This window comes from Equus caballus, chromosome 11 (assembly GCF_041296265.1).
Source record: "Equus caballus isolate H_3958 breed thoroughbred chromosome 11, TB-T2T, whole genome shotgun sequence".
Lineage (NCBI taxonomy): Eukaryota > Metazoa > Chordata > Mammalia > Perissodactyla > Equidae > Equus > Equus caballus.
The window spans coordinates 57,982,216-57,997,762 of record NC_091694.1 but is presented as its reverse complement, the minus strand read 5'-3'; the positions used below and the strand labels follow the sequence as shown (position 1 = coordinate 57,997,762).

Here is a 15,547-nt window from a genome sequence, read left to right as displayed (position 1 = left end):
ATCACTCTGGAAGCCCCTCTCCCTGTGCCCTGACAGGGGACAGAGGAGTGACTTCAGGGCACGAACGTGAATCCAGCTCAGGGCCTGGAATAAGTGACCACCGCAGGAAAGAATGTGTCTTTCTGAAGCCAGAGGAGCCTGGTGGAACCTGAGTGGTGACAGAGAACCTCAGTGCTCATCTCAACCACACATTCCTGAATTTTGCAGATGGGGAAACTGAGGCCGGAGAAGGGACGGGGGCAGGTTGGGGTCTGAGCTGGGACCAGACCGAGGCCTCCCGGTTCACAGCGAAGGCAGCCACCGCCACGGCAGAGCTCTTACCCTGGGCCACGCCGAGCGCTCACACGGCGCTGGCCTCTCGGATGCTTGCAATCCCTCTGTGTGGTAGGGGACAATTATTACTACTGTTTTCCCTGTTTGGTTGCCTGGTGCCTCCCCAGTGCCTAGAAGAACAGGCCCTAGATGGTGAAACACATGAATTAATTCCTACTGTCTTATTTTGGCTCCTCTGTATTTTCTCGTTTTCCTATAATGATTATACGCTGCTGTTATAAATGTTTTTAAAACCCCGCCATTTTTTACTTCAAGCAACATCCTGCTGACCTAACAAGACTATTTAAGGAGAAAAATAAACATGGAAAATGCTTTATGGAGCAGAAAGCAATGTACAGACGCAAGGGGTGTCTCCAATGCTGGCCCTCCCACCCAGGGTGCCGGGCCGCCAGCAGACAGCTAAAAGCAGCCGGCACCTCCTCTCCACCACCACCAACTGCTTCCAGTTCCCATGGGTCCCAGAGCCCCTTCTTCCTGCCGTGAAGGCTTGGGGTGGGGTGGGGGTACAGAGGGAAGCTGACCAAGGTTGGGCAGAGTAACAAGAGACAACAAGTCTGCTTCTCACCCAGGGAAGGGAGAGACACAGAGAGAAACACACAGACACAAAGAGAAGCTGCAGAAAGCAGAAGGCAGAGGGGCAGAAAGACAGGCAAGGACATAGAGGATAGAGCGGGGTAGGGATAGCTCTGGAGGCGGGCACGGGCCTCAGGCCCAAAGTGAGGCACCTCTGCAGGCAGACGCACTCTGACACTCTCCACCCTCAGCGGGACTCCTGCGTCTATCCTGGTTAAGATAAAGTTAGAAACATCAAAATGCCACATCCCTTTGAGCAGCAGCCGTCGGCAGAACTCCATATGGCTGCAGCAGCCAGGAGTTTGAGCTAATAAAAGTTAAAAAAAAAAAAAAAAAGCTGGGAAATGCTCCCGGAGAGCCACGTGGGCACTGCTCAGGGCCAGTGGGTGGGGTGGGTGGGGATGGGGAGGAGAGCTGGGTCCCCACCCCTGCTCCGAGTGTCAAGGTCACTGTTATCATGAGAACAACCAACTCTTTAAGTGACAGCACGGCCAAGATACAGCCACTGAGTCTGCCGTTTTAGACAACTGGGCCCCTCTCCCACCCCTCCAGTTTCTCCTAATGAGAAAGGATATGATACAGCCAGCAGGGGCCAGGAGATGGAGCACAGAGGAGGAGTGTCATTTTTCTTATAGGTCACCCACAGTGCGGCTCTTGGTAGGGGGGCAGATGGCTGGCTGAGACCTCCACTATGGGGAGGCGATCTTCTCAGATATTGACGCCACTCCCTGGGCATCACACTGGGGAAGGCAGACAAAGACCCTGATCACCTGGACAACCCTTCTGCAAAGGTGGCTCTCACCTGCTGGAGGTGTTGGGGGTGCAGAGAGCAGCCACCAGAGCCCCGAGAATGGGGAAAGTGATGGTACTGACTCTGAGGGTTACTGGAAGGGTGACCTGCTCCTCTGCTGGACTGAGAAGCAGAGCCAGACTCTGCTGGCTTCTGAAAGAGACACCTGGGGCGGTGGCCAGGAGGAAGTGTGCCCGAGGGGAGGTTTAAAATTCAGCATAAGGATTTCTTGAAAACCCACTGTGCCCAGTATAGGATCTAGGGCCTCTGCCCAAGAAAAGCACACATGGAATTGAAATGACACTGGGGGAAGTGGAGAGAGGGGTGCACCAGTGCACCAAGGGGGTTACACCAAGGTGGGGGTCCACTGGTGGAGCCCAGGGTATAGTAGGAGCTGAAGATAGAGAGCAAAGCAGCTTCTGGTCATCTCCGAGGAGGTGGGTATTTGTCCCAACAAGAAGGACTCTACCCCAACAGACCTGAAGTCAGGATAGCCAGCCCAGCCCCATGCCCTGCCATAACGCCTGGCCATACAGATGCTGCCGTGTCCCTGGCCCTGGAAACCAGTGAAGCAGGCCCTGGCATGAGATTCCTTCTGCATCTTCATCACTGGAAACACCTGCATGCAGCCCAGTCAGAGAGCGGTGGATTTTAAAAAGGAAGGTTTCTCTTTGTGGCTGGAACAAACATGATTCAGCACAAGCAGCAGATCAGCAATGTGGAGACCAAGCTCTCCTGTCAGGCTCCGCTCCCTTCCCGCTGCTTCAGCAGAGGCCCCAGACTGCACCTGCCGGATGGGATCCCCCGATGCCCACAGAGGCCGGGCACCATGCCACTCCTCTCTCCAAGAACACCACCACCTGGCAGGCTGCCAGGAACAGCCAAGCCCCAGGGACAATCGTTCCCAGGAATCCAACCACGCTGAAAGCAAACTCACCAGATCTCACGAGCGTCCTAGCAAGCCTGGTAAATAAGCCCCCAGATGCACAGCTGCAGCCGGGGACTCAAGTGCTTCTGAGGACACACTGTGGCCGCGGGGGCAGATGCACCTCTTCACAGCACACTGACTTACTAAGGATTGTTGCAGGCATGCGAGTGTTCAACATCGTGCCAGGGACAACAGTAGTGGTGGGGTCTCCACCTTAAGGAAGGATGTGACTTGGTCTGACAAATGAAATGGACATCACAGGAAAAACTGTGTACAGGTGATTAAAGATCGCCCAGTGTACGGGCCCTAACAGGCAGCTGGATCTCAGAGCCATGGGCTGACGTGGCCAGGAGGGTGGCCTTGGAAAGGTAAGGAGCATTCCGTGGAAATAAGGAAATGCACTCCAGGTGGAGGGCGAACGAGATCAGGGCCAAGGGTGGCGGAAATTCTTGCTCAGTGTCTGGTGGCCTTCCAACCTGCTCGCCCGAAGAGATTTTCTTAGACGGGTTGTTGGAGGAAAAAGGCGACCTTCAAAGGTCATTCTGCTCATCCTTCTGTCTCCAGGTAGGAAAGACTTGTCCAGTCTCCAGGTCCCCAGGGACCCTCCAAGTGCTTGTCCATTATCTTGCCCCGCTTGGGAAGCAAGTCGTCCTAGGTCCTGGAGGGTTCTTTTTTGCATTAGCTGATGTGGCTCCTGCTCCCAGGTATAGAATAAAGCCAGCCCTGCCACCCTGGCCGCAGCAGACTGAACCAGAAGTCCATGCGCAAGCCACACCACTGGCTAGGGCTGGGCAGGCTAACACTGAACAGCTCTGGCCAACAGGGCTGCACCATACTGAGTGGCAGTAAACCAACCTGATCAGACCTTCCTTATAGGAAAGCAGGGAGGCGGGCAGCTTCAGCCTGGTATATCCCAGGAAAACTGACCCCTTATTCCAGTGCTCCATGAAGCTGGCCAACTACCCAGTCTGGGGTTTGGGGGACTCAGAGAAACTGCCGGGCAGAGGAGATGACACCTCACCTTCCATACAGCCCAGCATTCGCTCTCTCTCCATGGCTAAAGGTTACTTCTTCCCCAGGGCTTCTTAAAGATGGCAAACCTGACCCCAGGACTTAGGGAGAGACATCTGGGCAAGGGTGAGGCCTGCAGGAATGGGGTCGAGGGAAGGGGAGAGGAGGCCTCTTCTCTCCACAGCTGGCTTCTTATATTCCCATGAGCACCGCCCCAGACTGCTTCTGAACTTGTAGTCAGCTTTTGATGCAGACTGAGCCCTGGCCAGGTAGACAGAATCCCCAAATCCTGGGCCCAGCCTGGGAAAGGATACCTCTTGGTACCCCTGCCCGTAGCCTGGCCAGACGCAAAGTAGGGCAGCTTCTCCTGTTTCTTATCATCACCGCCATGAGAAAGTGTCTTGATTGCAGAGTCAACCGCAATTTCACACACTTTGTAGCCTTTGCTCTGCTCGGTACCCCAGATACCCTTTGGGAAATGAGGAAACACAACTTGGAGAGGTTATCTGCTGGGTCCAAGGTCAAAGCAGACTGAGGACCAGAAGGCAGGCCGCCAGAGCTGACTGTTGGCCCAGGCTCTTCTCATGATTGCACACTACTCCTAAAAGGAAGGGGACTGCTCTCTGCTCCTTTAAGGCAGCTTCCTGGCATCCTGCCTGCCCCTCTGGCCGCAGCTCAGGATCATTCACATCAGGAGGCCTCCTGATACTTCCCCAGCAAGTGACAAGCACAGACAGGCTGGAGATGCTCCAATCAGGGAAACCACCCCCCAAATCTCAGATGAGAAAGAACGGCATTCAGAAGAAGTGGCACCAGCAGCCACCATGAATTAAATACGTGGTCCCGGAGTCCCTGTTTCCATATCCCGGAGCCCGTAGCAAGTCACACAGCAGGGGGGAGGCACGGCACCACACTGGAGCATATTCTCATCTTGGGGTCTGTGAACCCTCTGAAATTCTTGCAAGATTGTGTATGTTGGTGCATTTGTCTGCGAATAGTGTCCAGGGTTCTTTCAGGACCATAAAAAGCTCAAGGACTCACAGAGGTTAAGAACCACAGGGACTGAGTATCTCAAGTCCCCTCCAAACCAGGGCTCTGGACACATACAAATCTGGCAGCCAAACAAACATTATCAAACACAGGAGAAACTGACATGCAAATGGGCGTGTCTGTTACTCTCCTAGCTGCTATTACTCTCAGTCTGTTCCTGTTCATCGACGCCCACACCATGGGTCCCGGATAACCTCCCAGCAGGACTTAGCACCTGGGCTCTGCATACACCCCTTTCTTTGCCTACTGTGTTTCTGAAGGAGAGGCTTTCCCTGTCTGACCCCTGGTGAGGCCCTGGGTGTTTTCCTGTCTCTCAGTGACTGCTCATTCCCTTTCTGAACATCACCACCTCCAGACTAGAGAAGGAAACTAGAAAGGAAAACACAATTTGGGAGAAGGAGACACTTCAGTGCACAGCACAGATCCAGTTCAACAGTCCTCTGAAGCCTCAGGGTCCTAGAACACTGCCTGTTTCTCATGGACACTTGGATACCCCGTGCTCTCCTCCCACACTGCCCAAGGGCCCATGACAATCTCCTGCAGGGGCCCTGATCTGCACGTTCCGGGCAACACAGGGCAGCTCTCTAAGCCCCTTGGGCAGGCCCATTGCTGGCTCTGGAGAGGCCCACAGACCTCACCCACCAGCCAGAGATCGACGGAGCCTGACAAACGCCATGAAACTGGAAGACAAGCTATTCTGCTGCTTTCACAGAGAAGGGGAAAGTCTGATTACCCCTCCTGCCCCCATCAGCCCTTCCAGTCTTGCTACTAAGAAGGGAGTCAGGACAGCAACAAGACCAACATTTCTCAGGAAATGCTCCCTGTCTCAGGGGCCTTAGGGGCTTATCAACTCTCCAAAAACCAGGGAGAAATTCAGCTTCCCTGGGATGTGAATCACACTCGTCCCCAGAGGGATTGAGGAGCCCAAAGTGTCTAGCTCCTCCTGCAGGCCCCACCCAACCGGCCCATAAGAATTCTGGCTTCACTTTGTTCTTTTACCCTCCAAGGAGGGCTTGTCTTGACCCCCACCTTCCAGCCCCCTCGATTCTTCCACATCCCCCGAAGCACCTACCCCAGTGCTGGGGGAACAGCACGTCAGCAGTGAAACCTTCTTACTGTCTGGTGTGCAAAGGGGATATGATGATCTGGAAAATCCATTATTCTGTTTGAAAGCAAAAGAGTTTCCACAGAGGCCATACACTGGATTCCAACTTTTGAAAGACAAATATATACTGCTAAAGTTGGGTGGTGCGTAATGTCACCTTTCTTTGAAGATTCAAGTCAGAGAAGCCACCTGGGCATCCAGTGGCATCTCAGGCATCCTTCTGGATGTTGCTTGGAAAAGCCAAGGCAAGCAGAAGCCCCACGGCTTCCCAAGTCCTCAAGCGTCTGCTTCCGTCTCCCTGGGCAGCACACACCTTGGGAACACACGCTCCAGAGTAATAGCACACCAGATATAAAGGGGGGAGGGGTTGCTGCAGAATCCAGGAGGGATGTGCGTCGGATTAGATTTTGGAAGTTCCTCCCAGGAAGGTGCTCCCACAGCCTCTTTCATCAGTGATACAAAAACTTCAGACAGGCCACCTGAGATTCCCCCTCCCCCATCCACAGGCGACTCCATCACTAATGAGGTCAATCTAACAAGAATATGGGGCCTGCCCTTGGCAACCTCCAAAGCTGGACCAAGACAACCTGTGTGGTAATGCAGCAAGGCAGCTTTTGCCTTCCTGCCTCTCTCCCAGTCAACAAAATACACGGAACAGGCCACCCCCTCCCTTAAAAGACAGTGAGGAAGGAAAACAAGTCGGAGAGGTGGATGACAGCACCAGCCCCAGCGCTGCCCTAAAGCAGAGGGGACCAGCCAGATCTGCAAAGTCAGTCCCTAACCAGTGGGACAGGGACAGGACAGGCCGAGGGCAGAGTGCTGGCAGCCTCCTGAAGTTCCTGCCAGCTGGGCAGTCACACAGGAAACCACATCCAGCTCCCCTCTCCCTCTCTCCACTGTTCACCAGGGGCTCATGGCTGAGCACCTGTCAAAGTTAGTCAGGGGAGATGAAGCACTGCCTCCCACCAGAACCGCAATCCAGGATGCCTCCCGGGGGGCAAAAGACCTAGGGACTGGCATCTTACTAGCCCTAGGGCTGCGTCCTTGGACTCCCCCTGGGGAAGCTGGGTTCGGCTGACAACTGCGCATTCCTTGAGGACCCTTGGCAGGGGTGACTACCAGCGGGTAGAGAGGAAGAAAAGAACCCTGGCCCAGGCCAAGCATCCCTCCCTCCATCTCCTCCCACCAACCACCCCTGGGACCAGGCTCCTTCTCTGCCTGCCAGGGAGAGAGCAGGGACGTTATTCCAACAGGTCTCTCTCACCCGGGCCTCACCCGGCTAGCCGTCCTCCGCCCTGCCCTGAGGCCCTCCAATTCAGCCAGAGCGCCAAGGCACCTGCTGCCAGACCTGGCTGCATCCGGGCGAAAGGGGGCCCTGGGCGGTGCCCCTCGGCGCTCCCGGGCCTCCTAGAGAAGGGGCGGGGCGCTCCCGGTCCGGCGCGCCCCCCGCGCCCCCTCCCCGCGCTCACCTGGCGCAGGTGCTGCAGCAGCGTCCCCGCCTCCTCCCGCCGGCCCTGGCGCACCATCCGCAGCAGCTCCTGGACCATGCCGACGCGCCGGTGGTAGGGGGGCAGCCCCGCGCCGGCGCCCGCGCGCCCCGCCTTGTCCCCGGCGCGCAGCAGCAGCGACGCCCAGAAGTCGGGCCGTTCGCGGCGGGGGCCGGGCGCCGCGCCGGGGCTGGCTCTCTCCGCCAGGCTGCCCTTGGTCTGCCGGGTGCCCATGCCGCCGCCGCCGCCCGCCGGCACCGTCCGCGCTGGGCCGCGACGCCGCGTCCCCGGCCGGCTGCCCGCCCCTCGGCCGCCCGCGCGCGCCGGCCTCCCGGGCTGAACTTTGGGGGAACTGTTGCGCGCGGGCGGGCGGCGCGGGGGCGGGGGCGGGCGGCTGCCCGCGCTCCCCTTGCTCCTCCCTCCGCGCTCCCCGGGCGCGCTCCCCCGGCGCTCGCCGCCCGCCCGCCCGCGGCCCCGCCCCGCCCCCGGCTCGGCTCCCGCTCCCGCCCTTGCGCCCGCGCCCGGGCTCCGCGCCGCCGCCGCCGCGCGCTCGCTCCTTTCTTCCCTCTCCTCCGCGGCCGTCCCCTCCCTCCTCCTTCCCGCCCCCCGCGCCGGGCCGGGGCTGCTGGGCGCCCCCTGCCGGCCGCCGCGCTGCGCCTCCCGGGGCCGTGGCGAGGTGGCGACCGGCGTGGGCAGGCCCCAGAGGCCCTCGCTGGCGGTCCCCACCAGGTTCCCCAGATGCTTCCACGACCGCACGCGAGTGTGAGGGCCGCGGGAGGTGAAGGGTGGCGGCCCATGCCCCGGCCAGATGGGGAAAGTTTGCCGCATGGCGGGGTGGGGGTCTCTCAGTCCCAGAGTCGGGTTTGTCCAGGTGGGCTCCCCAGAGCATCCGCCCCTCACCTGAGGCGCTGGTTAAAAACGCAGACTCCTGGACCTCGCCCCTGGCCCACTGAGCGAGAATATCCGCGGTGGGGCCTGGAATCTGCATTTATAGCCAGCTTCTCTGCTGATTACAGTCCTTTGACGCTTGGCCTGCCGGGTGGCAGGTGCTGGTGGTGGGGGTTGGTACGTGAACCGGGGAACTATGTGCAAGATTGTGTGTTGCGTGTGTGTGTGTGTGTGTGCCCTTTTATGGAGAGTCTGTCCATTGCTTCCATCAGTCTCTCGAAGGGTCTGCACGTCAAGGTAGAGAACTGCTGTCTCCTCTAGTTCTCACTCTCACCCCTCTGGAGAAGGTTCCAGGAGGAGTAATCTCGGTACAGAAAAGCAGAGGTGTGCCTGCCCATAGACCGAACGCACACTCCTACCGGTCCTCCTCCCTCCCTGACCATAAGGGACCAGACCCCCTGGGGTCCCATGCTGCTTGGAAAGCCAACCAGGGCCCACGAGAGGGAAGGCTAAGGCACTTGGGGGACCTTTCCTGTCACAGAGCACAGACCACCCTGGTGGGCTGGGGTCCCTGCCCTGGTCTCAGCTGCAGTGCTGCAGGAGGGGCAGCACTTGTGTGCGCTCGCCTGCGACCCAGGCCCTGGGTGCCTTTAGGGGGAAAAGACAATGTGGGCTGCAGGGGAGGAGAGCCTGATCCCAAATCACAGAGAGCTGGAGCCTACCAGGTGCTGAGCGCTGAGCCTCTGGCCAGTCCTCAGCTCCTTCCTTTGTCATGTTGGGATGAGAACACTATGTCAAGAACTGGGGGAGTAAGATGAGGGGGACACAGAAACTCCAAGCAGATGCAGGTGTTCCGCAAAGGACAGCTCATTTTCCTACTCTGCAGATGATCATAGGTCTTCCCCTAGGGATTTTCTCCGTCAACCCAGAGTACCTGGAGGAGGCCCTGCTCTCCCCAGCAGGCCTTCTCTTCCCTTTGCATGCCCCGCTCCCAAATGCCCATCTCTGCCGGCAGAGAACACTTAGTCTTCCTGCAAGCTGGCTGCTCAGGGCTTAGAGCAACACCTTCCAAACTCACAGGGACCCTCTCTGTGTAGAACACACTTGTTGGCTTCTCCAGAGAACCTAGGCTGGGAAACACTTCAGTGCCTCTCATGTCTGGTCAGCAAGACCACCAGGCAAGCTGGCTACCAGGCACCTCCCTAGGGACAGTGGGCTCCACCCACCTGGTGGCAGACCACAGCCCAAGCTGGCAGGTTGGCCGGCTTGAGGGTCTGTGGCTGGGGCAAAGGCCATCTCAGGGGAAGATGGCCCAGGCCAGTCCCTCACCCGGGATCAGAAGGTCATCCCTTTCCTCTTCTTCAGAGATCTGATTCTATCCTTCTTCTCCGTGCTCTTTTTTTTCTACTTTCCCCTCTTTTGGTCTTGCTCTCCTCAGTATATAATCTGCTCAAACTTCTTCCATCTATTTAGAAAGAAAAGTTTCATTTGCCCCATCCCCTCTGGTCACCAATGCCCCACCTCTCTCTTTTCTTTTCAGCTAAGCTTTTTGGAAATGCTTTATATTGATTTTTACACCTTCTTTACCTCCATTCATTCCTCACACACTCCAGTTTGGCTCTGGCCACACCATGTCATTGAAATGTCTCTTGCTAGTAACCCGGTTGCTAAATTCGGTGGCCACTTTCAGGCTGCATCTTATTCGACTTTTAAGCAGCATCCAATCTTGTTGCCTGCTCTATTTTGATTGGAGCTCTACTCCCTTGCTTTGTAAGGAACTGCTCTCCTCTGTTTCTTTTGTGAGGTCCTCTGGGAGCTCCTTTCCTTACCCCCATCCTTTACTTGTTGATGTTACCAAGGGTGTGGCCCTGGACATCTTCCTAGGCTTTACCCGCCACACACACACCAATGATTCCAAGTCTGTCTTTCCAGCTCATAAGCTACTAAGTTAACCTGTCACTGATACATGGATGCTGGCAGAAGACATGAGACTCCTGGGTCAGAGACGTAGGACTTTATTACTCAGGCACACACAGCACGTAGCATGAGCATCAGCATATTTGCATCGGTTCCCTTAGCCTCTGAGTCCCACAGGGGCAGCAGGATGGGCCCAGATGGATGCTCCACATGCAGCAGGTTTGCACCACAGCTGAGGAACACCGACCTTGGGAATCTACTGCTTATATCAGAAACAATGAGCAAGGCTGGAGGGAAGCAGTACTTCATGCCTCAAGGTTACTTACTACAAACACAACACTGAGAAGGGCCCAGGTAAAAAGTGGTCAGGGTCTTGCATTCTTGGCACACACAGATGCGTGTGAAAAGACCCATGGAGGATTACTCTTCCAACAGTGGGCACCTCATACCCAACAAATGAGTGCATCCTCTCCCAGGCCTCCTTCCCAACATGCCTACTTCTGTCTCTGCTTTCGGTTAGTAACAGCAGGTCAGACACCCTGGAGTCATTGTGCACTCTGGTCTCCCTCAGTTTTTGCATCTGGTCAACCGAGTCCACTTAAGGATGCTAAGGATGGGGGCTCTCATTTGTGCACGTGCGCTGTGTGCTCGGTCTCAGGCTGTATCCTTGCATATATTATGCTCTTTCATCCTTTCGACAGCTGTGAGGTTGGTTTTATTATTGTCCTGAATTCACAGGTGAGGAAGTGGGATCTTAGAGAGGTTAAATGACTTGCCCAAGTTCACGCAAATAGTAAGGGGCAGAGCTGGGATTCATACTTAGGTCTGTCTGACTTGAAAGCCTGTTAGCATTACTTTATACTATCAATCCTACTGTTTAAATATTACATCCTACAGCCACTGCCTTGTTGACGATCTGTCATCTTTCACCCCTATCATTACGTTACAATAGCCTTCTTTCTAACTTGTCTCCCCACCTCCAGTCTTGCACCTTCTAATGCATCTTCCATATAGCAATTGGAGTGATCATTCTAAAAGGGGACACACGCACACACAAACTCTCCCCTCTTCAGTGATTCCTATCACTTTCAGTCCAAACTACTTAACATGGCATTGATGTCCCTCAGGTGCTACACTGTCCTCCTGGCCTACACTTCAGCCATCATCCTGTGTTACTTACACCTCTCCCAAGATGCCATACTTTGTACCTTTGCACATACTACATTATCGTCCTGGGATGTCCTTCACCTCCTTAACAGATGCCTCGTCATCCCTTAAGACTCAGTTTAGGTGTCACCTCCCTCAGGAAGCCTTCCCTGAATGTCTCTTGTGTCCTCCTCTGTGACTATATAATACCCTGTGAATAAGACAGCATTCTTGTACTATGTTTCTACTGTTCATTGGCACATGCTGTTCTTCTGCTCGGAGCATCCCTCCTCATCCTTTAGACTAAACTCAAGTGTCATTTCCTCAGGGATGGCTTCTGGGGTTCTCTTGCCTCCCACCTGCTAACATTAGGTGTCTATCACTGCCTGTGCCAGATGCTGCTGTAATGGCCTATAATCTCCTCAAGGGCAGCTTGTCCACCAGGGCCTACACATCACAGTGACTGGCACGTTGGAGGAGCCCAAAAAATACTTGTTGAATCAAAAAAACGCATAGCCACCTCCAATGTGTCAGCTTCGTGCCAGGAACTCAGTCCACGGCAGGCGCTCAATGAAATGATTGAACGGAGCAGAGCACTCAAGTGCTAGTTGGACTTGTTGACATGGAAGCTACTGATGAGCCTCAGAAATCAGTTTGCGGGGAGTTAAGGAGCAAATGGGAGGCAGGTAAGAGAGCCAAGAGCTAATGTAGCTTGTTCTTTCAAGAAATGTGGTTGTGAATAGGACAGAGGCCGAGGGGCACGGGCAGAGAAGACTGCCGTTTGTTGTTGTTTGTTTGTTTTTTACAAGGGAGATAGATCGTTTTATTAAGAGGGAATCGTGGAATTTATTTTTTTTGTCATTCTCTTCTAGGCAAGTAATTTCTGTAACGTGGGAAGCACTGGGCTTTTCTCACCATCGAACCTGGAATTAAGGAATTCTCGCCATGATTTTTCTTTGAATGTTCGCTTCCGTTTCTGCTCATGTGGTAAGAATTTGAAGTATAAGATCCCTAATGAAATTTAAAGATTGTACAGATTACATAAATGTTTAAATGAAAACATCTAATATATGGCTCAAACAGTAAATATTTTTATCCAGTATGTCAAGCTCTTGTTGCTACAATACGTTTTACATTGATGATATTTAACCCTTTTCTTAAAAATTATGCAAAAAGTGTTACAATACCCCTTTTTACAGAAGAAAAATTGATGTTTAGAAAAAGTAAAGAATTTGGCCAAGGCCTCCTTCATAGTAATTGGAGACGTGGAATTCAAAATCAAGTCTGCACGGCTTTGGAGAATATAGATGCTCAACATAGTTTTTTTTTTTTTTTTGAGGAACACTAGCCCTGAGCTAACTACTGCCAGTCCTTCTCTTTTTGCTGAGGAAGACTGGCCCTGAGCTAACATCCGTGCCCATCTTCCTCTACTTTATATGTGGGACGCCTATCACAGTATGGCTTGACAAGCGGTGCCATGTCCGCACCTGGGATCCAAACCAGTGAACCCCGGGCTGCCCAGAAGTGGAACTTGCGAACTTAACCACTGCACCACCGGGCCGGCCCCTCAACATAGATTTTAAACACTTTTGTTTGAAAATGTTGTCCTTTAGTTGCTATTTGTCTTTGAATATGGGGAGAGGACTTGAGCAGGAGAGGAAGACCAGGTGACCTGAGGTCCCTGCTGGGGTGGGTGACAGGTGGCCCAGAACGTAGCTGGAGGGCTGAGCCTCAGGTAGACACTGGTACTGATTTTGCAAAGGAGGAGGAAAGATGCAAATAAGTTTGCAGATAGAAGAGAAATTGGAGGAGTTCTTGCTTCATGGTCTTGCTTTTTTCCATGACATAGAAAGCTACCTGCTAAAATGCCAGGGGAAAAGGCAGGGCACAGGCTTGCGGAGAGAGGTAACGATGTGATGTGATGGCAGCAGAGGGGAGTGGGAGAGGGAGCCGCTGGTGTAGAGGGAGGGGAGAGGAGGCAGGATGGGCGGTGTGGAGAGCTTTCTGCTGAGGTGGGAGACAAGGAGTTTGGAGCAGCATCCTGTTTCCATGAGGTTTGCTCCAGCAGCTCTTAGCAGCTCCTAGCAGCTCAAGAATCAGAGCCAAGAAGTGAGGGATTAGATTAACCAGTGTTGGGTTTCCTTAGAGCAAATAGGTGACAAAGTCCTGGAAGCGATGACCTGGGGAATATTGTCAGGAAAGGAGGTGAAGCCAGAAGGAGTCCAGGCATGGGATAAAATGTACTTCAACCAGTGGTTCTCAAACTTGAGCACACATCAGCATCCCCTAGAGGGCTTGTTGATACACAGCTCTCTGTCACTACCCTCAGGGTTTCTGACTCCATAAATCAGGGGCTTTTGCGTTTCTAATGAGTTTCCAGGGATCCTGAACCTGCCAGTCCCATCTGTCCGGGGACCACACTTTGAAAACAGCCACATGAGCTGGGCCTGGGGAGGAAACGAGTATGAGTTTTTCTCTCCTGATGTTTCATTAAGGTTGCGAAGGGTACAGAACCATTTCTGGACTCAGTGGAATTTAGGGTGTCACTGAAAGAAACGACCCTGAGGGAACACTGAAAACACACGTGCACACATATGCATAACAACAAAGGGGTTCCCGTCTCTTAGTTCGTTTTCTTCCCAAAAGAAGACTCACCTCCTTTCCAGGGTGCCCCATTAGCCTACTTCTCTTTAAGCAGCTCTTCCAATACCTGGTACATTCTTTGCTTACCAGGTTAATGCATCAGGATCCCTGAATGATGACACACGCCGGGAATGAATATAAACCCCTACATTTTAGTCTAAAAGTCTGCCAGGATGAGTAGATCCCCCGTGTGGCATCCCAAACATCAGACCAGCTCTTAGTCAGGACTCTCAGGGCCCTCGGATCCCTTGCCCAGGCCTTTGCCAGAAAGGATACTCCCAGATGGTCGGGAACACAGATGACAGAAGTGGCCTCTGAGGCCAGCCAGGGGGAGAACTCCAGGTCTCCAAGCTCTCTCCTTGCAAACAGAACCCCAAGAGGACGTGTCCTGGGATCCATCCACCTAGTGCCACTGAAAACTGTGTACAAGGCTGACTTCATGCTTTTCTCCCCTCTACTTCTCCACTTATTTCTTCATGGCTCCAGGCATGGCTTGCTTTAGTTTAGTTATTTAGTTAGTTATGTAATAAGTGCCAGTGAACTCACCATCCAACACAAAACAAAGCCGAGCCAGACCCTTGGCGATAACCGACATTTCATCATAGGGTACCAGCTTGTCATCCTGCCTCCTGGATCCTGTGTTCATCATTCCTTGCTTTCCTCTTTATATTATTTTAAAATTTCTTTTATAATGGAAAATTTCACACATACACAAAGCTGGAGAGATTAGTGTAGTGAATCTGCATGTCCCTATTGTCCAGATTTTAACTTTTAAAATCATGCCCAATGTTGTTTTAGACAAGCCCCACCCATTTCCTCTGTTTCCACATTCTTTACATAGTTGTGTTGCCTTTATATCTGTTCCTAAAGGGCATCTATTTTTTATTTTGGTTGTTTTTAACTTTATAAAGGGGTATCTTGCTCTATGGAATTTTTTTCGGAGCTACTTTTTTCACTTAATATTGTCTTGGTAGGAATGATCCTTGTTGCTGCATGTCACTGTAGGTCATTCATTTGACTGTGTAATAGTCCATTGTCCTGTGGACCTTACTTTATTTCTTCACTCTCCCACTGATGGTACTCAAGCAGTTTCTAGCCTTTTGCTACTGGGAAAAGTGCTCTTATGAATATTCCTTTTTTTTTTTTTTTTTGGTGAGGAAGTTTGGCCCTGAGCTAACATCTGTTGCCAATCTTCCTCTTTTTGCTTGAGGAAGATTGTTGCTGAACTAACATCTGTGCCAGTCTTCCTCTGTTTGGTATGTGGGACTCTGCCACAGCATGGATTGATGAGCAGTGTGTAGGTTTGTGCCTGGAAGCCGAACCTGCAAACCATGGGCTGCTCAGGCGGAGCGTGTGAACTTAACCATTGTGCTACCGGGCCAGCCCCTCTTATTCTTGTACATTCTAGTTGTACATTTGGAACGGCTCTAGGAGTGGAATGGTTTAGCTTTAGGATTAATGTTGAGTTGTTTTCCACCAAATTACTGCCCCACCCTCAGCATTGTATGAGAGATCCTCCCCTCACATCCATATCCTCTTCCCTTCTCCAATGCTTGTTATTGATAGGCTTATTAAGTTTTTCCAATTACTTTGCCAATTAAAATAGAATCTTATTGGGGCCTTAATTTGCATTTCCTTAATAACTGGTGTCTTAGCTTATGCTGCTGTAACAAAGA

General features: G+C 53.1%; 1 protein-coding gene across 2 annotated transcripts in view; it reads right to left on the bottom strand.

Moving 5' to 3' along the window:
• Positions 1-7,727, bottom strand: part of LRRC75A (leucine rich repeat containing 75A) — a 45,669-nt gene extending 37,942 nt beyond the window's left edge. Inside the window, exon 1 of one of the 2 annotated variants that reach the window (XM_001918387.5) lies at positions 7,260-7,727. In XM_001918387.5, coding sequence (XP_001918422.3) covers positions 7,260-7,511 — 252 coding nt within the window. In that variant the 5' untranslated portion in view covers positions 7,512-7,727. The remainder of the gene's footprint in view (positions 1-7,259) is intronic. The other variant, XM_023653560.2, reaches the window with a different exon arrangement.
• Between the last annotated feature and the right edge of the window lie 7,820 nt (positions 7,728-15,547).